The sequence below is a fragment of the Drosophila guanche genome, unplaced genomic scaffold, assembly GCF_900245975.1.
Source record: "Drosophila guanche unplaced genomic scaffold, DGUA_6, whole genome shotgun sequence".
In the NCBI taxonomy this organism is placed as follows: domain Eukaryota; kingdom Metazoa; phylum Arthropoda; class Insecta; order Diptera; family Drosophilidae; genus Drosophila; species Drosophila guanche.
The window spans coordinates 5,683,113-5,707,077 of NW_022995744.1; the positions used below are offsets into that span (position 1 = coordinate 5,683,113).

The window sequence follows — 23,965 nt, forward strand, 5'->3', positions numbered from 1 at the left end:
CATAAGCACATGTTACGCACACATAGACAGATGTGGAGCCAACTTCAAGCGCAATTTTCCGCAACAACAAAAAGTTTAATTGAGGATAAACTTTGCTGCGTTTGCGCTGCTGTTGAAAATCAACCAGCGTCGACATGGAAAACTCACAGCCTCCTCCCCGCCTAGAGAGAAGAGAGAAATTGCGTGTATGTTTTTCTCTTATCTCTCTGGCTGTTTAAGTTTTCGCTTTCTACTTTGCATTACTTTTCCCAATTTCCTTTTCTCCTGCCGCTGTTGCGGAAAACTTCAAGTTTAAATTCTGATGAAAGGAACCTAGAAAATATAGTTGAACATTTATTGGTCATTCAGTGCGCTTCGCCTCCTTCATTGTTTGCCAAAGCCAAATGAATGGCCAATGCCGATGAAAAGGGAATGAAAAACGATTTTCTTGCAGGAGCCGGAGTCCTCTCACATAACCTGGTGACCCACCACCACCATCACTCCCACACTGCCTCATGTGGCATAATTCGTTTTAAGAAACTGTCTACGTGAGGGAGGGTGAGACTGGGCCACTGTGGACAATGGAACACAAATGACCCGAATAAGACCCGACGACGCGACACAAACGATTGACTCTACATGGTTCCTGGTCCCTGTGGAAGGGACCCCGAGACGGGGCTTTAGAGAAAAAAGAATGAATGAATGATGAAAACTAAAAGTGGCAGAAGCTCCCAATTGAATGCTCTTCCTTGACTTTCAAAGAGGAATCCCAGCAATCAGACAAGCGATAATTAAACCACCATCTGAATGCTCCTGCAAAAAAGAATTGAATGGAATTTCGATTCATTGTTGGTTTAGCTTATTCTTAAGCTACAGCGGGATGTAGTTTCCTTTCAGGATACACTTTCTCTCACGGAAAACCAGAGCAATCTTGTGGCCTGGACAAACAATGGAAGCAATTTTTTGTTAACCAATTGAAACGATTTTTATTACGGGCTATCAGTCATTGAACACACACGATGGGGCACACGATGGTTGGTTAATTCTACCACAGAGCGGGCGCAGCAGCATAGTTCAGCGGTGCTGGTGCATAGGCCAGGGGTGCCGAGTATTTGGCAATGACAGGTGCTCCATAGGGATGGGCAAAGGGAGCCGTGTAGGGTGCTGCAAGGGGGGCGGCGAAGGGAGTTCCGAAGGGAGCGGCATATTGAGCTGCAAAGGGTGCTGCTCGGACGATGGGTGCCGGCAAAGGAGCAGCCAGAGGTGCAGCAAACGGAGCTGCCACAGTCCTAACCACGGGAACTGGCACTGGTGCAGGAGCCACGGGCACTTGGGCAATCACTGGAGCCGTCGCAATGCCATTGAAGGTCCTGGCCACCACCTGACTGCTGGCTGCCGTAACAACGGGCGCAGGAGCAGCAAACAGAGGAGCGGCCAGTGGAGCATGGAGAAGTCCCGGCTTGGCGGCCACACAGGCAATCAGAGCACAGATTACAACGGCCTGTATACGATGATGTAGGAATTCCATTAGTTAGTCATCAAAAGCACACAAAATGCGTCAAGACTACTTACGTATTTGAACATTTTGGAGGGTATTTTGATTTGTTTTTGGTTTGGCTTGGGTTTGGTTTTGTCGGTTGGAGAGCGAAGCGCTGACTGATGACAAGTGATGGCAGCCCCTGGCATATTTATACCAAAACGTGGGCGAACCGCTGGGCTACTTGAAATTCTGGCAGCGACGTGACCATTGGCCCATTATAAGTGTCGGCAAATATTAGTTGGTGGTTCGTTGCTTGGATTAGGTCTTTGAGGGACAACATAAAACCCGAAGGGCAGCCAAATAACGTACTTGGACAGCTGCAGTCAACCACAGTGGCTAATTATACAGAAATTTGTATTGGAAGAGCAGGGAGTGCACTCCGCATTTGGTTGATGGCATCCATATAATGATTAAAGTAGGTTAATCGAAATGGAAAAATGCTTCCACTTTGAACTAAATATTATGTCTTTTGCCCAGCATTTGTAACTCTTTCCTTTGGGTCAGTCTTCTATCCACTGGATATTTATTAGCTGCCAGCTCTGGTATGTAACAAAATAGTGATAACAATAATTCAAGTGAAAATATTTCACCCATGGACCCTTTGTCTTTGGCCCGAGGCGCTTACAGATTGGCCAAAGACAAAGAGAGGGAGACATGTACCTGTTGACAGTCCCATGGAACCTGGCCAATTAAGCATTTTGAGCACGTCCCTGGCCACAAACGTTGGTCAGCAGAAAGTACACACACACACGCATGAATGACTCCAGGATGGAGCACGATACCCAATCTGGGGGGCGGGCTAGTGGGTGACATTATAATATTATTTATTTGCACAATTCGGGTCAAGGTTGGATGCGGTTTTTAGGTATTTCACCTGAGAGTTGAGTGACCCTTTGGGGGGTTTGTTTAGAGAAAGATAGATTAAATGGCTTCATTTGCACTAAAGGTGAATAAAAGGTAGAGCAGAAATAGCTTGTTAGGAAAACAGCAGTAAGTAGACGACACATTGACTTTTTCATATCTTTCATATTTGATTAAATGAATTAGAAATTGCTGAAAATTATTGTCTGACATTTCAGCGCCAATAAAACCCGCTTTTTAAGAACATTTCCTGAAGCCCTGACTTTGCTTCACATGCAACCGAAAATTCTATGCAAAGCACCTGTAAGTCAATAGTTTTTGCACCTTGTAAACGCGTAGATATAGCCACGCAACAGCGCACTTATTACAGCTAACCGTGGAGTCGTACGCTCTGAATGCTAATTTCCTGGGCTCCCTCCGTCACGTTCGCTTTGTCGATTTGCTATAAAAATAAATCGAATACGACGGCCGGGCATCAAACACATTTTCCCTCCTCAAGAAGCCACAAACTCATACCTGAACCAAACCAATATGTTCAAATACGTAAGTGAAGGAGAGCACTCTTCTACGAGTCAAGTCATCATCTTATTCTGTCTTCCTAGGTAATTGTCATTTGCGCTCTCATCGCCTGCGTTGCCGGCAAGCCAGGTCATCTTCTGTCCGCCCAACTGTTAGCTGCACCCGCACCACTGTTAGCTGCACCTGCTCCAGTGGTGACCGCAACCAGCAGCCAGTTGATAGCCAGAAACTTCAATGGCATTGCTGCGGCGCCCGTAATTGCCTCTGTGCCGGTGGCAGCTCCAGTTCCGGTTGTCAAGGCCGTGGCACCAGTTGCCACTCGCATAATCTCGCCCTTTGCGGCTCCTCTGATTGCCAAATATGCTGCTGCTGCTCCATTGCACTACACAACGCCCTTGGGCTACGCCACTGCACCTCAACCAATCTATTTTTAAGGCTGTTTCTCTGTGATAGTATTGAAATATAATTAAACTTTCTAAGCAAAACAAATAATTCAAGTTCTTTTACCGAGAAATGCCGCTAATGCCATTGATTGCCACTCCCAATTTATTCGGACAGTGGTTGAAACAGAGTATTGTTGGACCCAATGGGTGTTCCCAGGAAAATATGAAAGAGCCATTCAAATATTAAACGTGTTGTACCCATCCCATCAGTCTCTTAGCTCGCCTGCATCACAATGTCTAGACTATTTTATCCATTGAGACTGCCTGCCAGTTGATTGTCCCATTTGGGGGGTTATACAAGTTCACGGTCAGAGGGCGAACAAACAACGCAACAACGCAACAACGAAATTCCAATTCCTTTCATACAAATTATGAAAAATATGAAGGTCAGAGGGTATCCTTCGACCGTGACATAGTGGCAGCAACTTACCAATAGCTGAACAAATAAAACTACATCTGCAAAACAAATCAATTTTGGACAATTGAATGGTACGAACAATGGACACCAGCTGCTGTCCATGCTGACAATAATTTTTATTTTCTTTACATGACTTGCATTAGAAAGTCTTCGAGCTGGAGAGCTGTTTGTCGGGCCTTTGTTTGAATGCTACCGTTAAATCCATTTAGAAAAGTCCGATGTCCCTCTCAAAACACAGCAAAGTCGAAGTTTCTTAAATTCGGATTTTGTTTATTCAAAGGTTCTTACAACAGAACTGGTGCGTGGGCAGGAAATGCGTTATAGGCCAGAGGGGACGAGTAAGCCAGAGGCGAGGAGTATGCAAGAGGAGCCGAATGGTAGGCCAAAGGAGCAGCCACAGGAGCAGCGGCATACTTGGCAATCAATGGAGCGGCCAGAGGGGCAGCGGCATACTTGGCGATCACAGGAGCAGCCAGAGGAGCGGCAACTGGAGCGATCACGGGAGCAGCAGCGATTCCATTATAGTTCCTGGCAAACACCTGGCTACTGGTGGCGGTGACAACTGGAGCAGGTGCAGCAACGAAGGCAGCGGGAGCGGTATAGGCCAGAGGAGCACTCAGGAAGCCGGGCTTGGCAGAGGCGCAGGCCAGGATGGCGAGGAAAACAGCAGCCTGCAAATGGCAATGCATAAGGAGACAGATTCACAATCTGAAGAAGTTCATACTCACGAATTTGAACATCTTGTTGGGTTGTTGTGATTAGCTCGGAAACTTGAACTTGTCTGATGTCGCTTAACAATATCCAGGGCGATATTTATACCATGGCTACAATGACTCGTCTGCACTTAAACTACGACTTTGACCTCGCATTTAGTGGCAAATTCGACATGCTATACATTCAAGAGAAGGAAACACCGCAAAGTGCAAGTGAAGCGGGCCAGGCATGGCATTTAAATGAACCACATAAGCGTATTCGAACTCGTACTCCCACTTGTTGTGGACATAAGTTGCAGACAGACTTTGGGTATAAATAAGCCGAGCTAACGGCAGTGGATATNAAAAAAGGCGGATCTTTGGCAGTTCAGGCGGTAATCGGTCACCGAGAGCTTTATTCAAGACGACACAGGCAGACTTACAGGAACAAAGGCGAGGAGTAGGCCAGCTGAGGGTAAGCAGCGTTGTAGGCCAAAGGAGCAGCCACAGGAGCAGTGGCATACTTGGCAATCACTGGAGCGGCCAGAGGGGCAGCGGCATACTTGGCGATCACAGGAGCAGCCAGAGGAGCAGCAACTGGAGCGATCACGGGAGCAGCAGCGATTCCATTATAGTTCCTGGCAAACACCTGGCTACTGGTGGCGGTGACAACTGGAGCAGGTGCAGCAACGAAGGCAGCGGGAGCGGTATAGGCCAGAGGAGCACTCAGGAAGCCGGGCTTGGCAGAGGCGCAGGCCAGGATGGCGAGGAAAACAGCAGCCTGCAAATGGCAATGCATAAGGAGACAGATTCACAATCTGAAGAAGTTCATACTCACGAATTTGAACATCTTGTTGGGTTGTTGTGATTAGCTCGGAAACTTGAACTTGTCTGATGTCGCTTAACAATATCCAGGGCGATATTTATACCATGGCTACAATGACTCGTCTGCACTTAAACTACGACTTTGACCTCGCATTTAGTGGCAAATTCGACATGCTATACATTCAAGAGAAGGAAACACCGCAAAGTGCAAGTGAAGCGGGCCAGGCATGGCATTTAAATGAACCACATAAGCGTATTCGAACTCGTACTCCCACTTGTTGTGGACATAAGTTGCAGACAGACTTTGGGTATAAATAAGCCGAGCTAACGGCAGTGGATATCAAACGCAATCATCCCTCGAAGAAGCAACATCAACATGTTCAAATACGTAAGTTCTTCCTGAAAGAATGCGGGATGAAGCAATATAATGCAACATCTTTCTCTTCCACTTGCAGGCCGCTGTCATCCTCTCCATCCTGGCCTGCGCCTCCGCCAAACCCGGTTTCCTGAGTGCTCCTCTGGCCTACAGCGCCCTTCCTGCTGCTGTCGTTGCTGCTCCTGCTCCAGTTGTCACCGCCACCAGTAGCCAGGTGTTTGCCAGGAACTACAATGGAATCGCCACAGCTCCAGTGATCGCTCCAGTTGCTGCTCCTCTGGCCGCTCCAGTGATCGCCAAGTATGCCGCTGCTCCTTTGGCTGCTCCTGTGATCGCCAAGTATGCCGCTGCTCCTTTGGCTGCTCCGTTGGCCTACAACGCTGCTCCTCTTGCCTACACCTCGCATCTGGCCAGTCCTCTGGCTTACTCGTCCCCTCTGGCCTATAACGCATTTCCTGCCCACGCACCAGTTCTGTTGTAAGAACTTTTCAATAAACAAAATACGAATTTAAGAAACTTCGACTTCGCTGAATTCTGAGAGGGACATCGGACTCTGCTAATTGAACTAAACGGTTTCATTTCAACAAAGGCCCCAGAAACAGCTCTCAAGCTTAAAGACTTTCTAATGCAAGTCACGTAATTGAAAGAAATATTGTTGTCAGCACTGACAGCAGCTGGTGTCCATTGTATGTAATATTTAATTGTCCGTAATTTATTTTTTGGTGCAAATTTATTTGGTCAGTTTTTGTATACAGCTTGCAATAATTTCAAGGTCGAACAGTGACCTGTAACCTTGGAAACAGGATACGATATTTAATATTCTAGGTTTTGATATTTAGTTTGTTGAGGTTCATTGAATGCTTTGATGGCCAGAAGGCAGCGAGAAGCCTTTTTTTTGCTCACTGACCGGCTACTGGACAGTCTCAAACTTACTATATTCTTTATCATTCAATCCACATATTTGTAACAACGATGTGCATATCTCTCATAGATGCTTTGGCTGGATCGCCATTTTTCGTCCTCGAATTTTCGAAATAAAGAGTTACGAAACAAATAGATACGAAATCGCACCGCCACAACCAAAGAAAGTAATCTAATTCCAAGCATATTTCAATAAGAGCGCATATTTTGGATAGATTCATAAAAGCTTTGGTATAACTGGACTGAAAATTCATGTTTTTGTTTGCCATTTTGCCGACGGTGGCCACCAATCTGGACCACAAATATTTTATGAGATTTGTTCTTTGAATTGGTGCCTCACAACACTGCACTGCCCCACTGCGCGATAATTTACCCGATGGATTTTTCACCTTTGCTTGTGCCGAGCGAGCGAGCGGCGCAGCTTTGAGTGCGTGGGAAGCTTAGTTTCTAGAACATTCCATGCTCTCTCATTTGACTTTGAATTTTGTGTTCACCCTTTCCTACATCAAGAGAGCGCGTTTGATGAGTGATGACTTGCAACGGTGAATGATGAGAAGAAGTGCAGCACACCTGGGTGCGGTTGGAGAGGTAAGGAACAATGCAAACTATAAGGAGAGAATGAACAGCATGGAATGTACAAACTACTACGTAAAGAACATTCCAAGGCTCTCCCTCAACAGAACTTCGTAATCGCTATCTCATTGCACTTTTACTTTCGTATTCTCCCTATCCTAATCCAAGAGAGCGAACGTTTGTGCGAGGCGAGCTGGTGTTTGGTCACTGTCCACAGCAAAATCTATTGTATGTAGATCGCTGTCAAAGAGGCCATTTTCCAACAGGCACAAACGGCTGGAAAGTTCATTGCACTTTAAATATCGTTTGGGACCCAGCGACCTTGGCCTAGTTAAAGGTTCGTGCAAAGAAAACCTTACAAAAACAACTCTTTGGTCACTCTTTAATGTCACGCATTCAGCAGCGGCCACCACTGACTAAATAACTCGTCCGCTGGCTACGTGATCTGCATGCACGCGGGAGAAACGGAGTGCGAGTGGACAGTAGCTGCCTTCGTGTATGGGATTCACCCCAGACAACTGATGATTCACTTAATAGCCGACAGATGAGACGCTGGTAATTATGGACTTAAGAGATTTTTATGGTTCATTCTAGAATCTTACAACAGAACAGGTGCGTGGGCAGGAAAGGTGTTATAGGCTAGAGGAGCTGAGTAAGCCAGAGGCGAGGTGTAGGCAAGAGGAGCAGCGTTGTAGGCCAACGGAGCAGCCAAAGGAGCAGCGCCATACTTGGCGATCACTGGAGCGGCCAGAGGAGCAGCAACTGGAGCGATCACTGGAGCTGTGGCGATTCCATTGTAGTTCCTGGCAAACACCTGGCTACTGGTGGCGGTGACAACTGGAGCAGGTGCAGCAACGACAGCAGCAGGAAGGGCGCTGTAGGCCAGAGGAGCACTCAGGAAACCGGGTTTGGCGGAGGCGCAGGCCAGGATGGAGAGGATGACAGCAGCCTGCAAGTGGAAGAGAAAGATGTTGCATTATATTGCTTCATCCCGCATTCTTTCAGGAAGAACTTACGTATTTGAACATGTTGATGTTGCTTCTTCGAGGGATGATTGCGTTTGATATCCACTGCCGTTAGCTCGGCTTATTTATACCCAAAGTCTGTCTGCAACTTATGTCCACAACAAGTGGGAGTACGAGTTCGAATACGCTTATGTGGTTCATTTAAATGCCATGCCTGGCCCGCTTCACTTGCACTTTGCGGTGTTTCCTTCTCTTGAATGTATAGCATGTCGAATTTGCCACTAAATGCGAGGTCAAAGTCGTAGTTTAAGTGCAGACGAGTCATTGTAGCCATGGTATAAATATCGCCCTGGATATTGTTAAGCGACATCAGACAAGTTCAAGTTTCCGAGCTAATCACAACAACCCAACAAGATGTTCAAATTCGTGAGTATGAACTTCTTCAGATTGTGAATCTGTCTCCTTATGCATTGCCATTTGCAGGCTGCTGTTTTCCTCGCCATCCTGGCCTGCGCCTCTGCCAAGCCCGGCTTCCTGAGTGCTCCTCTGGCCTATACCGCTCCCGCTGCCTTCGTTGCTGCACCTGCTCCAGTTGTTACCGCCACCAGTAGCCAGGTGTTTGCCAGGAACTATAATGGAATCGCTGCTGCTCCCGTGATCGCTCCAGTTGCCGCTCCTCTGGCTGCTCCTGTGATCGCCAAGTATGCCGCTGCCCCTCTGGCCGCTCCATTGATTGCCAAGTATGCCGCTGCTCCTGTGGCTGCTCCTTTGGCCTACCATTCGGCTCCTCTTGCATACTCCTCGCCTCTGGCTTACTCGTCCCCTCTGGCCTATAACGCATTTCCTGCCCACGCACCAGTTCTGTTGTAAGAACCTTTGAATAAACAAAATCCGAATTTNTTGCGTTTGATATCCACTGCCGTTAGCTCGGCTTATTTATACCCAAAGTCTGTCTGCAACTTATGTCCACAACAAGTGGGAGTACGAGTTCGAATACGCTTATGTGGTTCATTTAAATGCCATGCCTGGCCCGCTTCACTTGCACTTTGCGGTGTTTCCTTCTCTTGAATGTATAGCATGTCGAATTTGCCACTAAATGCGAGGTCAAAGTCGTAGTTTAAGTGCAGACGAGTCATTGTAGCCATGGTATAAATATCGCCCTGGATATTGTTAAGCGACATCAGACAAGTTCAAGTTTCCGAGCTAATCACAACAACCCAACAAGATGTTCAAATTCGTGAGTATGAACTTCTTCAGATTGTGAATCTGTCTCCTTATGCATTGCCATTTGCAGGCTGCTGTTTTCCTCGCCATCCTGGCCTGCGCCTCTGCCAAGCCCGGCTTCCTGAGTGCTCCTCTGGCCTATACCGCTCCCGCTGCCTTCGTTGCTGCACCTGCTCCAGTTGTTACCGCCACCAGTAGCCAGGTGTTTGCCAGGAACTATAATGGAATCGCTGCTGCTCCCGTGATCGCTCCAGTTGCTGCTCCTCTGGCTGCTCCTGTGATCGCCAAGTATGCCGCTGCCCCTCTGGCCGCTCCAGTGATTGCCAAGTATGCCACTGCTCCTGTGGCTGCTCCTTTGGCCTACAACGCTGCTTACCCTCAGCTGGCCTACTCCTCGCCTTTGTTCCTGTAAGTCTGCCTGTGTCGTCTTGAATAAAGCTCTCGGTGACCGATTACCGCCTGAACTGCCAAAGATCCGCCTTTTTTCCATTTCTCCTGCTCCCTGCGCTCTGTGGCTCTGGGTATTTGTTAGTTTCCGCTTATCTGAAACGCTTTCAGTGCGAATTTCATGCATAGATGAACAATTTAAATGGCCATTTTGGCTTTGCGCGCACACATAAAGGGGAGCGGCTTGCCAGCAGCTGCCAAAAGGCAGAGGGGAAGCCGAAACAATCCCTGGCATATGTTATCGCCTGCGACAGGCACACATGCCACCGTAGGCGCTGTCTGTTTGGATCTCCTTAAATTTGATAAGTCGCAAGTCGTTGCAGAGCTTGTGATTACAAAAGCCGAAAATTGCAAATAAGGAGACAGAAATCGCTGCATAATTAAGTTTACCTCTGAGAAATAACTACATCTGCAACAGCGAAAAAAAATACATAATAAAAAGTGACAAGGCGACTTTTGCGTTTGCTCGTCTAAATAATTAAAAGTTTGCCCTTGCCCAGCGTCCACGCCCTAATTTTGTTTGTTGACAGGTTTTTGTTTGCCATTTTGTAATTGCTGTTAATGGCCAAAACAAGCAACACAACGAGGCACACGACGGGGAGTCCATGGAGAGTGGAAGCAGGCAGTCGTACAGCGAAAATCTCCCAGCACTACACGAATTGTGCATTAAAAAATGGCGCGCATGTTGGGACAGAAGCAAAAAAGCCGACAAGAAACGCAAATGAAGTTCCTCCGGCAGTATGGAAACCAGATTTAGGTTCAGATTCAGATTCGGAGTCAGCCTAGTTACGAAACTTTATGAGTGGCTTATGCTTCTCGTTCCTCTCTGTATGTGTGTTGTGTCTGTTTGTAGATGTTTTCTGCTGGTTGTTAATTTTGTTTGTCGACAAGACACGAAATGGCTGAATAATGGCCAGGCTACACTTCGCTTAAAGTTTGACTTGCTTGCAACACGGAACCTGATGCAGATGCCACCACTGAGCACAACACACGGGTCGATGCACAGTCGGATAAGATTATTTTCCTATATGTCGCTTAATTTAATTATTCGGAAATGGAAATATGGGTTGACGAAACGCAAAGACAAGGCTATGTTGGAGAAAGAGGTCAGAATTGTGCTTGCACCGCTTAATTTCGCCAAGAAAGCGATCAAGCAGTGAGCTGCAGAGACCTGAAGCAGTTCCCCGCGAAAGCCTGAAGCAGTGGGGTTCAAGCAGAGCGCTACGGCGATGAACCCTGAAAGTTTTGGTTCGTTTTGGAGCTTTGGTCTATTTTCCACTCTCCACAAGGCAACACTTCGAATATTTTGGCCCTCAAATATTGCATCGATTGCAAAAGAAGTTAACGTAGTATTGATAGCATTCCTTATTTAATTAATACTGACCTCACGCAACAGCAGTGCCACAAGACTGCTCGGACCCTCGCTAATGATGCGCAAGGCAGGCCATGGCTTAGGGCCTATCTCATGGGAAATATTGCCCCCCGGTTGGCCATCTATATGGCTAATTAGGCTCAACAAATTACAGAATATGATTAATAGAGAGCACGGGCTGGCAATTAACTTTTTGCGATAAATAGGCAAGCAACAAAAACATTTGTATGTGTATAAATTAAAGCAGATTTATCGGACCGCCCACTTAGAGAAGAGAAGCCCCAAGGGCAGTTCTGAGTTCTGAATTCTGAGGGAAGGGAAGGATTTGCTTTTTAGCCCTGCTACCATTCGACAATTCACGTAGTGACATTTACATTTTTGATTGCTTCAATATTTCTTGCATTGCTTTCGGCCTTATTGCCGTTGAAGGTGTTGCTGTTGCCCAGCAGAGAAGAGTGAAGAGTGTCCCACTGGACAAAAAATGCGACTCGAGGAACGTGTCGTGTAAATTAAAAAGGTTTTTGTTTGTGGGGAGTTTTGGTTTTCGGTTGCAGACTGATACACGAGAGGTCAGCGTGGCTTTAAAATTTCCCCGTCCAAGTTTATGCAAATCATGTTTGGAGAGGGTGGGGAGGTATTCCTGGTCTCTTCCCAGGCGTGACAAGGTCTAATTATGGCGGTACGTGGTTTGTCTTCTGTCTGTTTTTTAGGTTCAATGTGATTTGTCTAAATTGACTGTTGTTCCTTTGCCCTCAGCCACCGGCAAGAGGCGAATTTCAATCAAAAGGATTCCCCTTTTCTTCGGCGGGGATTAAAGACAAAGCAACCCACAAACAAAGAGCCAGGGAATATTATATTTCCCCGCAATTGTTTATGGTGCCCGTCCATCCATGCTCCGAAACAGAAATCGGGATGATGGGGCGACTTTTTTAAGGTGGGGAGATTCGTGCTCAAGCAGCGGACCAAATAAAAATAAGGAGCCAGAAAAGTGTTTGAAGGAGCAGGGGAGGGAAAAAGGCGGGAGGTGCGGGATCTGCCAGGCAGGATACGGTGCTCGAGAGTTGCGCCTCTGGACTTCAGGACTCGAGAAGTGACGTGTTTGCCGTTGCAGCAATACTTAACCTTGGCTGTATACGGCCGAGGACACGGCACTCGAGTTATGAATTAAATTCCTGCCATGACTCCTGCCTGCAGAGATAGCACATGCCAAGATATATGTGCATGTGTACATCTATATCTCTGTCAGAACTTTAGCCCAAAAGCCCTGCGGCCTTACGTTCATTCGCTCTGCTGCTACAGACAGAAAGCTTTCGCTGCTTTCCATTCAGCAACTGCTCTTTGCTAAGAGCTTTGCGACTTAAGAGAAATTTTAGTCTAGCAAGAGCACAGGGGCAGAGAAATTGTTACAAAAAAAGAGAAATGGTACAAAACAGAGAGAAACTGTTACAAAGTAAATGTTCTGGGGGTTATCGAAGATGTTAATCTACAACACATTGAAAGAAGCGGCGTATGCAACCTGATTTGTGTTGTATTAAATCTATTATGACTTTAGGAGCTAAAAATTGTTCAAAATTATGTGCAAGCGGATTAAATGTTTAGCTTAAAGTGCTTACAAACATATGTACATGTTAAGTAGGAATTGTATATTATTTTTTTTACCCTGCTTGATATTTCTGCAGACTTCGGTACTGGGCTGCAATGATATTATATGAAAATTACAATTAAAATCCTCTACAGCATGCTTTTCGGAAAGGTTTTCAATATATATCTACACTTTCATGGCATGCAGCTTTGGTGACGATCACAGACATGCAAAAATGAACAGTCAGGTGCGCCCAAAAGCGAGCTGGTAGTTACTGAAGACCAAACTTATACTATAGAAAAAACAAATGAAATACTATTAAATAAATTATTATATGATGATTGCCGATCTTTGCTGGTACTTCTGGGAAGGGGCTCAGCAATGTCCCTCGCACAACTTCTCGCATTTTGTAATGTAAATCAACAGTGTTTCAAAGCTTTCTAATGTTGTACAATGTTTCGAATATTATAGCAGTTGCTTTTCTTTTGGCTAAGCAACATCTGAATATAAGCTTACATTTCTATGAAAGTTTTAGGGAACGTTCATATATTTGTTGGGCATTAGCTCGAGCCTTAGCTGCTGATTGTGGGCTCCATGCAAAAAGCGATCAAAAATTAAAAACTTTCTGGCCACACAGATGTGAGAGTTGTGTAGGTAACTTCAGGTGGTTTTTATTTGGGCGCTTTTTCTTTTGCCGTTTGTCTTTGGGTACATAGCCACATACTTCACATCCATATGGGAGAATGGCAGAGAGAAGAGAGTGGAGTACAGAGTGCAGACAACAGTCAGGTAGTTAAAACTTTTAAATTGGGGGCGGGGATCATTTGTGATTTTCTGTCTGGGCAGAAGCGACAAAAACGGAGAGTGGAGAGTGGAGAGAAGACCAATTCGGAGAGGAAGCCGGCAAAGTTACAGTCAAGCTAAAAGCGCTCTGTCACTGCTCATTTGTTGCTAATAATTATAAAAGTTTCGTTCAATTCCCCCAAGTGACACAAGTGCCACAAAAAATATAGAAAAACTGCTCCAGACTCCCTGTCTCTCTGTCTGTCCGATGGATAAAAAGAGAGTTGAAGGCGAAGGCGGAGGGCGGCTAAAGTTTAGCAATTGTTTAGTTTGGCCAGATGCGTCGTTAATTTTTGAAAATGTTTGCTGGAGCTCAGATTTCGCAAAAAGAATAGTTCTTCAGTCGCTGAACAGCCTAAAAGCTAGAAGTATTCAATTTTTATTTGCTTACTTCATAACAATAGAAGGGGGAGGACCCTTAGAGGGCCCTTTTATGTAAGGCATTTAGTTTGTGGACTTGGACCGCAGCCAGAATTCCACGCTAGAGGCAAACAAGTCGAAGAAAGCGAGCGCCAAATTGCCTTAAAAGCCTTTTGAAGTCAAAAGTTTGGCCTGTTTGCGCATAATTATTTACTTATGACATAAAACAAAAACACCCCGGCAGGAACAACGAACCCCGAACGCCCGTACACAAACATTTCATTACCTTATACATATTGCCGTGGAAGATCTTGCTCCATAGCGCCATCATCGCTCTCTTCATCGCTGTGGAGATTTCCATCCTTATCGCCGAACATTCTTCGCTCAGCTATTTCCATCTGGGTCTGGAGAATGGCTGCTATCGTGTAGGTCCTCGATATGCGATCAATGTGCTGTGCCTGCGCCTTGCGCTCATATTCCTCCGCCTCATCCTCCGTCTCGGCGCCCTTTCGCTCCCTGGCCGACCTATAGCCTCTGCCCCGTTTGACACGAGCTGAGATAACAGCAGCAGCCTGCAGGTCCATCTTGCGCTTAATGTTCTCTGCCACGGTGCGGTTCTTGCGCCTGTACTTGCGCTCACACCGGAATGCTTCCCGCACAGTTTTGATAGTGTCCGCATACTCGACGCTAAGGAACTCCCAGAATGTGATCTGATCCTTGCGATTGCGATCGCGGACTTCCTTGGCTGCCTTGAAGTAGTTGTTGAGTATCGACACGAACACGTTTGTCAGCAAAATGGCAATGGTGAAGGCCATTAAGCCGTAGATCAGAATGCCCAGCCAAGTGCCGCCGTTGAAAAGATCGCTGGGCGCGACGTGGCTGGTGAAGCCAAAGGCGAAGCATATGACGGTGGCCATGCCGTGCAGCAGAGTCCTGAAGTTCTCGTTGTTGTTGCCATTGATGGAGACGATGGCAATGCCAAAGGCAAACATAAAGATGCAGATCACACAGGCCGTGCTGAATAGCGCCTTCCAGGCCATCGATAGGGTCTTCGTAAAGATCTGAAAGATGCTGGCGAACTGCATTACCTTCCAAAACCGCAACGTAACGAGGCAGACGAGGAAACCCAGCAGAATGAAGATGAGCTCGGTCAGGCGTGCCGGTATGCGGAAGTCAATGAAATCATGCGTGCTGGCCATTTCCAGGACATCCAACAGCTTGGACACAACGCCTATCCTCAAGGCCATCAAAGTCGCAACTATCATGCTGAGTATCAGGATCAGTATGTCCACCTTGACCCAGAACTTCTTCAGTCGCTTGGGCTCGAACCACAGGGGCACAATCACTGTCATGCCCAGCTCCAGCCAGATGATCGCGTAGGCGAACAAACAAATCATTCTATACCAGGGCAGAGTCTCCACCGTGTCCGTCAGGGACACACTATTCACGTACATGCTGCTGTGTATGATGCCGTAGGGCAGATTCTCGAACCGCAGTGTGACCACACTGAAAATATTGGCATCGACATTGTAGAGCGTAAAGTCCAGGAAGAAGGCTGCCGTCCTGTCATCGAGCCAATTCTTTTCGTACAGATATGTGAGCACCTTCATGCTGTCATCCCTCCTGCTCTGCAGAGTGACAGCGTAGCCCTTCATCTCGGGATAGGAGGCAAAGTAGCCGTGCTGTCTGATGTTTAGAAAGAATCTCTCCCAGAAACTGTAGCTCTTGGACATGGGCAGCCAGGGCAGATAAATGGACCAGTACTTGTTGGTGTAGGGTTCACGTACATAGGGCAGGCTCCAGCCTTCGGAGTACTCCTTGTCCGTGTATATCGGTTCATTTAAGCCGTAGTGCTCTCCAGTGTTTCGCAGCAGCCGCATCTGTATAACGCCCAACAGCTTTGTGTTGTTCACAAGGACCCAGTGAGCGGACTTGCGATGATGATCATTCAACAGGAAGCCATTGAGCAGCGTGTGCTCGATGAAGGGATAAACTTGATGCAGAAACAGCACGTGACTCAGCCCAATCGAATCGGCGTGTTTGTAGTTCAAGAGGTTCGTGATGGACTCCCCATTGAAGTACAGCAGCCGATTGACCATCGCCAGATTCAGAAATAAGTGTATTAGGAACAACTTCCCATACACCCACAGTTCACGGACAATAGTCCTGTACTTGAGGTTCAGCTCCTCGTTGCGATGTCCTGACGTGATCATTAGCTGACTGCGCAGGCTGCGTAGCCGCAGATTCAGATAGTCCATTCGGGTATGCCGCTTTGCCTTTGGGTCCGGCACCAACGGGCGTTGCAACTTGGGCCAGCAGGCAGCATCAATGGCTAAGACCAGAAACTTCAACGGATCAAAAATCAGGAACTGGAAAAGCATCACCAGCAAGAACGCCACCAGAATGGTCTTGAATTTCCTCGCCTCGTGATCGAAGCCAGAGAATTTCCAGATGACCATGAAGCACGAGGCAATTATGCACAGAGTGACAATAAATATCGCGTTGCTCGCCATTGAACTACGATCTTTGATAATCGGAAAATATATATTTTGAATGTAGAAGTTTATCTGAGTAATGGATATGGAATAGGTGACTCTTTTCTATTAGGTTCATTTCATTTATTCTGGCCGTGCGCAAATTATCGTACTATCAGTGGCATTCCCAGGAGCAGTTCTAAGGTCTAAGTGTCCCAACACAATCCCCTGCTGTCCGGCACTGCTGCACTCCATGGACTGGCAATAAAATTCTTAAACCTTTTTTGACAAATGAAACGAGCAACAAACAAGACGCCCAAGCAGCTGCAGCCCAAACGAAAGCTGGAGTGAACAGGGAATCCGGACACAGACCCCCACACAGAGCCAGCCCCCCTGGAACCCGCTCGAGTGCCAACAAAGATTTATGCATTTTACAGGGAAGACTACGCTCTATGCGAAACTAAACAGCAAACAGTTTGAGTGAGGAAAGCTTTCGCTCGCTCTCTGCGTCGCTCCCCCGGCGTCTTCTTCTGTTCCTTCGGTGGAAACGGAAATGAAGCATCGCATGGCCCTGCACCCATCCGGCTGGGGCACCGGGTTGCCATCTATTGTGCCTTTTAATAGACTGCAACTACACGTTACGGCAACTCCCTAGTCCTGGCCTCATCCTGGCACTTTGTTTGCCGGCAAACATTTGTGCAGCTTATTAATATGCATGCCCTGCCACCCTGCCAATCCGCCACTCTGCACACCCACTCGCAGTAGCAGTCGGCCAGGATTAGCTCAGGGAACAGGTGCGGCATCCAACTGGCAATCGGCTAAATTTTATCTTCTAGGCCAAGCAAAAAAGTTTTTCGGCCTTCGGTCCGTATCGAAAAGTCGTTAGTAAGCTGACCACAGAAAGATGTGAGCTAGAGAAAAGTGCAGCCCGCCAAAAAGGAAACTTCCACTGTCCGCCAGGCAGACGAGCAGCCAAGGCTCTTATATCTTACGTCTTAGTCGCAATCGTCCTGCAGCGGGAGCTAGCAGGAAGAAAAAATGCGAAAGTTTACCGAAAGACTTGCACTTAGACCAGCCCGCATAAAAGTTTGCTCTTCCCATTGAAAGTTTTGTGACTGAGTCGAGGTTTCAGCTTCAGTTCTAAGTAGATTTGTTGGCCAGGGCATATGTCTAAGGCTGAGAGGCAAAATGGCAGAAAGAAAGCGAGGGGAGAGGGGAAGACGAATGACGGGCATAAGTACTGCATAATAGGGTTAATAATTATGATAGTCTGAGAAGCAGGAGTCTGAAATGATCAAATTTATGAATATGAAGTCCCCAGATGATGAGAGTTGAGTTATTTATGATTGAATTACAAGTAGGTGAAAAGAGATGCACAGATGGTCGGAGATCTGCAAGCAGTTGACAGTAGATATACTGGAAATGTATATGGTATATGTGCATGTGGATTAGCATCTTAATCATCTGAAACTTCCTGTCAAAACACACACACACACATGGCGCATACTTAATTCCGGCAGCACCCTGTCCGATATCCGACTCGCTCCTCCTCTCTCTCGCTGTGTCTCATTAATCATTGAAGTAGAACAAATCCTGCAGCTCATGGTCCTATAGATTTGTCAGCCAACCCACCCTCTGGCACTTCCGCGTGGCACCTCCAGCAGCCAGCAAAATCAAATTAAGCGAAAATTAAACGGAACATCCAGCAAACACACACACAACTGAATTCATCGGGGAGCTGCTACAATGGGGGAGTTTTGGTAGGGGGAGATTCGTTTATTTTTTGGCAAACAACACAACATATGCGTCCCGTTGACAAATAAAGTTTACAGATATGCAAACAGGGGAAAAATCCCCACGACTATACGAGGATGGAGAGGCAAACGCACACGAGCAAACAATGCCTGAGCAGATGCTGGAGGGAGGTGGAACTGGAACCAACGTAGAAGCTGGAACAACTCCCCAATGAAATAGTTTATGGTAAACCGCAATGCGAAAAATGTCACCTCCTAGCAAAAATGAGCAAGACGAGGCAGTGACATAGATATACACACGGAGAGCAAAAGGAAGGAGAAAGGAGCAGACGGAATGGCTGGCTAAACAAATGCGGAAGTTGTTTGCGTTTGCTGCCGTTGCTTCTGCTTCTGCTGGCAAAGGGCAAACGGAAGCGGCCTATTGGGCAATGGCAATGACAGGCGACAGTCGGCAGGCGACGCCACAAAGCGGAAATGAGCCAACTTGGCTACCACATGAGGCGTACTGGGTATAGTCGCAGACACACACACAGACCCTTACCATAACGCTGACGAAGACAGACAATATCTGAAGTGAACTCTGGAACCTTAACACATTTATTTGGCTTAGGCTAAACGACTGACTTAACTAGTTATTTGAGGCTTACAGGCAGGACTGAGTGCCTTACTGACTGACTGGCATGTCCCACTCCCTGAGTTTTGTAGCACCTGTAAGAATCACACTATGGCCTCTATGGGCCACGCAATGGGGGCTCTGTGAATGCCTCGTTGCGGGAGTCACAGCGATTATCGTCCAGCTCCGTGGGCACCACATCCCTGGCCAGCTGCTGCAGCTTGTCCAGCGGACATTTGAACTCGCAGCCGGGCACAGTCAGCTTCTGGGCCTGCGCCTTGGGATCGTTGCGGAAATAGATCTCCACCCAGTACTCTCCCGTCTCCTTGCTCTTGTGCAGCTCAAAGATGGCCATGGAGGAGTAGCGGGGCAGCTGGCGCTTCCAGATCTTCAGGGCCGAGAGAATGTTCACCACCGTCGAGTCGTGGCCGGTGTAGATGTACATCTTCCGGGCACTCGGCTTGAGCGTTCCGTTCTGTTTCTGCTGCATCTCGCCGAACATTTTCTTGAGGAAGGGCCCGCCCTTGATCTTCTGCATCTCGGGTGTGTACACATTGTACACGTAGCTCTGCTCGGCGAGGAACTGCAGTTTCTCGGGGAAGTACTCGTTGGTCCACTCGGGCAGCTTCAGACCCCACTCCTGTTCGGCCAGCAGCGTCAGATAGAGCGATTGAACATCCTCAGGCTCCTTGAAGCTGAGACCTGTATGTGTCTCCAGTTCCTTGTACATGTCCAGATAGGGTGCCACTTCCTGCTTCACCTCGGGCAGGTCATAGACCTCATGCAGTGCCTCGAAATACCTCGGACAGGGCGTGCGAACTAGTAGAAGCTGTGGGAGACATTGAAAGAGGAGGATTTTACAACTAAGTTCTGTAATAATTGAGTGCAAGGTAAATCGTGTGGTATGAAAACCTAATAAAATACCACTCGATGCGCAACTGGCGGCTGTACAATTAATCATTATAGTTTATGAAGTATACGCACCGTGTCCTCATTGAGCTCCTGCGAGAAGACAGGTATGGGCTGCCAATTAAACCTGCTATTCCACTCCATGTCGGTGCCTTTGGGGGGCAGGAAGCTGGCCAAGACCGTCTGCATGGTCATGTGGGTGCGCGGCACTCCAGTCGCCTGTGCGTGCACCAGCTGCGAGGCGCGGACGGAAGGCGAAAGAGAACAGCAAAGTAGCGAAAACGAAAAGAAGGAGAAGCAGAAATTGAGTGATGAGCCAAGCGCGCTTGAGCTTTGCAATTTGTAAACGTCCGCACTATCAGACACTCCAACCCACTACCCATGGAACCATGGAACCATGGAACGTGGCCATAGATAGTGTAGGGTAATGGGAGGGTGGGGCATGTCGGTTCGTTAGTGAATGCTTACTCACATCGGGACTGTAGTGGGGCGCCAGAAATTTGCCATAACGCTTACGCAGCCAAGTACCAATGTTGAACAGCTCGCGTTTGCCATTCTGGAGCGTTGATTTATTGCATGGCATGAGCGGATGGCACGTGAGACAACACCAGCAGAAGAAAGAGTCCAAGCAGCAGCACCAGGCATGGAGCAGCAGCGGCAGTCGGCATGTAGTGTAGCAGACGGAGACAGCAATGGAGACCGAGACCGAGACCGAGACAGAGACAGAGATGGAGAGAAGTGTTATAAAATAATAAATGCCTTGCATTTTTGCAATTGCATAAACATATGCATGTGTATATGTTAATGCAGCCTCGGCACCCATCCCCGGAACCAACCAAAACCAGCATTCCTGGAAAACATTTGCATTTCAATTTATTTAAATGCTTTGCTGCTTGGGTGGGCTGCTCTCAGTTCGGGGTTGGTTTGGGTTGCGTTCGGGACAGAATGATGGTGCAAAAGTTTCAGCAGCACAACTTTTTCTCCACTCACATTTGTTACTTGTCCCCAGCCATACGGATAGTAGGTCTCATTTACATACGGATCCCTTGGATACGTATCCGCCGGCGTTCGTGGTCCATGTCGGAATACCTGAAGTTTAGCAATTACAATTTTTATTAGTCAAACAGAGTTACCACCCAGACATACACTCTCCCTCCACCCTCTCTACCCTTTTCTCAGAGCCTCTTTAATTAGCCTGACCAGCTTTAAGTACTGCACTTGCACTGCCACTTGCACGAGACTCTGATAAGATTCGTGGAGATCAATCAGCCATGTGCTGAGCATGTGCTATGCCCCAGCTGATTTCAGAGTATTTCCCGCATCTATTTTTATTGCTCCTACTCGTATCTCTGTCGCTGATAAGAGTGCGTCTCGGACGAAGGTCAACCACGAGCTAAGCTAATTGGATTTCCAGTTCATCAAAGTCGCCAAACAAAAATGAAAAGTGCGTCGCAGTTTTGTTGCTTTTGTTTTTGTTTGTGGGACTGCTTTGGTTTTTTTTTTTTGCGAAATGTAATTTGGGTAGCCGGTTTTATGTTTTTTTCTTGTTTTTTGTTTTGACTTGGGTTTGCTTTTGGTTATTTTTGGTGATTTATGAGCTTGTGAACTTAATTAAAGTAAAAGTTATAATGGAAGAATTCGTGTTTTTTTATGCATTAATTAGTTATTTTATAAACAGGTTTATTCCAGTTTTATTTACCACCAACAAGGCTCAAATTAAGTCGCAAATATATTATTTAAATATATATAAAATACGTATTAATTGTGGACGGAGATTAAACTATTGGAGTGGGGTCTCGAAATCAATCTCTGTGGGTTCGCAGAACATGAAAACCCCACAATAATCATCCAAGACATTATTTAACTGGAATTGGCTTCGTTTTTCATAACAATTTATATTCCCAGAGTATTATTTAACCCACTTTGAACTGAAGTTCCGCGAAAATAAATTCTGAACTTTAGAAATAATTTCTGTGGAACGCTCCGCTTGGCTGCACTTCAATGTTTAATTGTGTAACTCAAGTGTAATTCTTAATAATTATATAAGGTATTATTGAATACAGTGGCAGTGCTCAACAACTGATAGCATGTAGCACTCCGCGCTCGGGTCGAGTCGAGTGCCAAGAACAGCTGAGACAACTTTTAGGGGTAATCCCACCTGGTTCAACAGCCATGCCATGGCTACTTTATAGTGCACCTTCACTCTCCCCACTGATGTGTTTAGTCATTTGACTCACATTGATAATTCTACTCGCGACACTCGACTGTTATCTGCTACCTACCGCTGACGACAGCCTATTAAATTCATCAAATTCCATGGAGTAATTATACTAAAATTATACACACTGCTACAACAAAATTCACATTTTTGTTGATGATCTCTTAATAAACAAAATGCTTTATCAACGTAATCAAAGTTTATATGGCCTCTACGCAAAAGTCAATGCCAGGGAGTTCTCAATGCTCAAAAAAAACAAAAATTTTACTCGTCATTTGCGTTATCAGTCACTTTGGATCTGCTAAAAGAAAACAATTCTGCAATAATTTGAGTTGCCGCCATGAATGAGTTTAAGAAAGTATATAATAGATCATAAAGATGTTTACTTTTTAGCGAATTTTTCCGTGTGATCTTAACGATGTTTACTTCAGCTGAAGTAGTACATTTTTGCACTGACCTAAATTATGTCGTAATAAACTATTTTCCACTAGAAACTTATCGCCTGCCCAAAGCTGTATTCACTTTTGCGATCCACTCACTAAAAGTTTGTTCATGGACGCCAAATTCCCCGTCAGCTGTTTTCATATTCGTTTCATTGCGCACGAGATGCTCACGATTCGCGACGCACGCCCCTGACTTACCACATGCAGCAGCTCGAGCGTTGATTTGTCAGCGGCGGGATCGTATAGTTTTCCCGATACGATCGTAGAGTGTGCCAGACACCAGATGAGCAGCAGCCCCGTTGCAATTAATCCGCCCGTCATCGCTAGACAATGCCTTCGAGTGAAATGCGAACGCGGCATTTTGACAGACGCTCTTTATAGAACTTGTGACGGAGCTCGGATTCCGCTGGCGTAGCGTTTCGGATTTGGTTGTGCTTGGAGAGCTTGCCCGCCGACAGATCACCGACTAACGTGTGTTCCTTTTGCCGTTTGCTTCGCATATATTTCGCCTTTGCCTTTGGGTTTTTGTGCCGCTTTTTTCGGGGTTTTTAATTATTGTACCCATAAACCGCGATCGCGACCACGAAACTAGCTAATTTACAAACATCAAACTGGTTTCGTCCCACTCCTACGAGCAGAATCAATTGATTACATTCGCTGCCCCAAGTGTAGCCATGCTGCTATCATTTGTTTGCCACTAACTTTTGATAGAGCTTCAAATTTCAACTCCCCGATTTTCGGCTGCGGTCTTCGCACGCGACTGTGTCAATGTCTGAGCGATGCACTATCTACAATAATACTGTGCGGGGGCTGTGTCACTGCAAAAGGCAGAGCCCAGAAGCATATGTTCCACAAGTTTTTTATCGTTTCATTATCGCCAAATGCTGTCGTCACCGTCGCTCTTTTTCTATATTTTTTATTACTATTATTCGTTTTTCCTATAGTGTTGGTTATTTCTTTTTATTGCTACTATTGTAGTGTCTTTTGTGTGGTTTTTTGTGTTTGTGTGTGGGGCTTGACCGAACCGAACAGAGCAGAGAGAGACTCCGGCAACAACGCCGTTGCGTTTGAGGCGTTTGAATTCGCGCGGGCTACTTTTAATTTATATGAACTGGATTCTTTCCTGCCTTAAAAGTGTGTTCCCGCCACACTGTCTACTTCCCCCTTCGTTAAGAAAACGAATTCGTCACCAAAATTGCATACTTAAACACTCGCGTAATAAATCTCCGAGTCCAGATCGAACATAATCTTAATTACACAAACGAAACATATGCATTAATTATTTGTTGGATCTCTTTAATTGCCGAATTTGAATTGCTGCCTGTTTTTGCTTGTTTTTTGCTGCCTTTATGGTTCCGTCATAGTCCGGAAGTTTACGTAAATGGTTTGAATTTTTTAAAAAATGTTATTCTGCATGCCCTTTTGTCTCGGAGTTTTGTTCAAGCGGCTGCTGCTGTGACTCTGTAATGCCGATTCGATTGGGTGGCACACGTTAAGCCCTCTAATGCCAACTGTTTTGCTTTGAATGGGATAGCAAACGTTTTATACGAAGGTTTGAGAGAAGGTTGATCGAAGTTTTGCTAAAGATGCAAGTGTTCATGGGGAAGAATTGGT

General features: G+C 46.4%; 10 protein-coding genes across 11 annotated transcripts; 4 read left to right on the top strand and 6 right to left on the bottom strand.

Annotated features, from left to right (window-relative positions):
- Positions 1 to 950: 950 nt before the first annotated feature.
- LOC117579887 (cyclin-dependent kinase inhibitor 1C) lies at positions 951 to 1,596 on the bottom strand. The gene is made up of 2 exons (XM_034266023.1): positions 1,552 to 1,596; positions 951 to 1,480 (listed from the first exon to the last, which is right to left on the bottom strand). The coding sequence occupies exons 1-2, from the start codon at positions 1,561 to 1,563 to the stop codon at positions 1,025 to 1,027; spliced, it is 468 nt and encodes a 155-aa protein (XP_034121914.1). The 5' UTR covers positions 1,564 to 1,596; the 3' UTR covers positions 951 to 1,024.
- A 976-nt stretch (positions 1,597 to 2,572) lies between these two features.
- Positions 2,573 to 3,340, top strand: LOC117579892 (calphotin-like). 2 transcript variants are annotated; one of them, XM_034266028.1, is made up of 3 exons: positions 2,573 to 2,683; positions 2,737 to 2,923; positions 2,983 to 3,340. In XM_034266028.1, exons 2-3 carry the CDS (start codon positions 2,912 to 2,914, stop codon positions 3,331 to 3,333), a joined length of 363 nt encoding a protein of 120 aa, XP_034121919.1. In that variant the 5' UTR covers positions 2,573 to 2,683; positions 2,737 to 2,911; the 3' UTR covers positions 3,334 to 3,340. The 2 variants fall into 2 exon arrangements, with proteins under 2 accessions (XP_034121919.1, XP_034121920.1); XM_034266029.1 differs by having other exon boundaries at positions 2,573 to 2,923.
- A 669-nt stretch (positions 3,341 to 4,009) lies between these two features.
- On the bottom strand, positions 4,010 to 4,622 carry LOC117579891 (cuticle protein 38-like). Its single transcript, XM_034266026.1, has 2 exons — positions 4,489 to 4,622; positions 4,010 to 4,431 (listed from the first exon to the last, which is right to left on the bottom strand). Exons 1-2 carry the CDS (start codon positions 4,498 to 4,500, stop codon positions 4,045 to 4,047), a joined length of 399 nt encoding a protein of 132 aa, XP_034121917.1. The 5' UTR covers positions 4,501 to 4,622; the 3' UTR covers positions 4,010 to 4,044.
- Positions 4,623 to 4,838: 216 nt separating this feature from the next.
- LOC117579895 (cuticle protein 70, isoforms A and B-like) lies at positions 4,839 to 5,415 on the bottom strand. Its single transcript, XM_034266032.1, has 2 exons — positions 5,291 to 5,415; positions 4,839 to 5,233 (listed from the first exon to the last, which is right to left on the bottom strand). Exons 1-2 carry the CDS (start codon positions 5,300 to 5,302, stop codon positions 4,892 to 4,894), a joined length of 354 nt encoding a protein of 117 aa, XP_034121923.1. The 5' UTR covers positions 5,303 to 5,415; the 3' UTR covers positions 4,839 to 4,891.
- Positions 5,416 to 5,606: 191 nt separating this feature from the next.
- LOC117579889 (cuticle protein 70, isoforms A and B-like) lies at positions 5,607 to 6,149 on the top strand. The gene is made up of 2 exons (XM_034266024.1): positions 5,607 to 5,665; positions 5,733 to 6,149. The coding sequence occupies exons 1-2, from the start codon at positions 5,654 to 5,656 to the stop codon at positions 6,132 to 6,134; spliced, it is 414 nt and encodes a 137-aa protein (XP_034121915.1). The 5' UTR covers positions 5,607 to 5,653; the 3' UTR covers positions 6,135 to 6,149.
- Positions 6,150 to 7,736: 1,587 nt separating this feature from the next.
- LOC117579893 (cuticle protein 38-like) lies at positions 7,737 to 8,223 on the bottom strand. Its single transcript, XM_034266030.1, has 2 exons — positions 8,164 to 8,223; positions 7,737 to 8,096 (listed from the first exon to the last, which is right to left on the bottom strand). The coding sequence occupies exons 1-2, from the start codon at positions 8,173 to 8,175 to the stop codon at positions 7,746 to 7,748; spliced, it is 363 nt and encodes a 120-aa protein (XP_034121921.1). The 5' UTR covers positions 8,176 to 8,223; the 3' UTR covers positions 7,737 to 7,745.
- Positions 8,224 to 8,400: 177 nt separating this feature from the next.
- Positions 8,401 to 9,011, top strand: LOC117579890 (cuticle protein 38-like). Its single transcript, XM_034266025.1, has 2 exons — positions 8,401 to 8,538; positions 8,596 to 9,011. The coding sequence occupies exons 1-2, from the start codon at positions 8,527 to 8,529 to the stop codon at positions 8,980 to 8,982; spliced, it is 399 nt and encodes a 132-aa protein (XP_034121916.1). The 5' UTR covers positions 8,401 to 8,526; the 3' UTR covers positions 8,983 to 9,011.
- Positions 9,012 to 9,218: 207 nt separating this feature from the next.
- LOC117579894 (cuticle protein 70, isoforms A and B-like) lies at positions 9,219 to 9,801 on the top strand. The gene is made up of 2 exons (XM_034266031.1): positions 9,219 to 9,349; positions 9,407 to 9,801. The coding sequence occupies exons 1-2, from the start codon at positions 9,338 to 9,340 to the stop codon at positions 9,746 to 9,748; spliced, it is 354 nt and encodes a 117-aa protein (XP_034121922.1). The 5' UTR covers positions 9,219 to 9,337; the 3' UTR covers positions 9,749 to 9,801.
- Positions 9,802 to 14,227: 4,426 nt separating this feature from the next.
- LOC117580514 (polycystic kidney disease 2-like 1 protein) lies at positions 14,228 to 16,399 on the bottom strand. The gene has a single exon (XM_034267107.1). It carries the CDS (start codon positions 16,397 to 16,399, stop codon positions 14,228 to 14,230), a length of 2,172 nt encoding a protein of 723 aa, XP_034122998.1.
- A 2,338-nt stretch (positions 16,400 to 18,737) lies between these two features.
- On the bottom strand, positions 18,738 to 23,270 carry LOC117579882 (venom acid phosphatase Acph-1). Its single transcript, XM_034266018.1, has 5 exons — positions 22,550 to 23,270; positions 20,681 to 20,779; positions 20,163 to 20,246; positions 19,766 to 19,924; positions 18,738 to 19,610 (listed from the first exon to the last, which is right to left on the bottom strand). Exons 1-5 carry the CDS (start codon positions 22,709 to 22,711, stop codon positions 18,900 to 18,902), a joined length of 1,215 nt encoding a protein of 404 aa, XP_034121909.1. The 5' UTR covers positions 22,712 to 23,270; the 3' UTR covers positions 18,738 to 18,899.
- Positions 23,271 to 23,965: the final 695 nt, after the last annotated feature.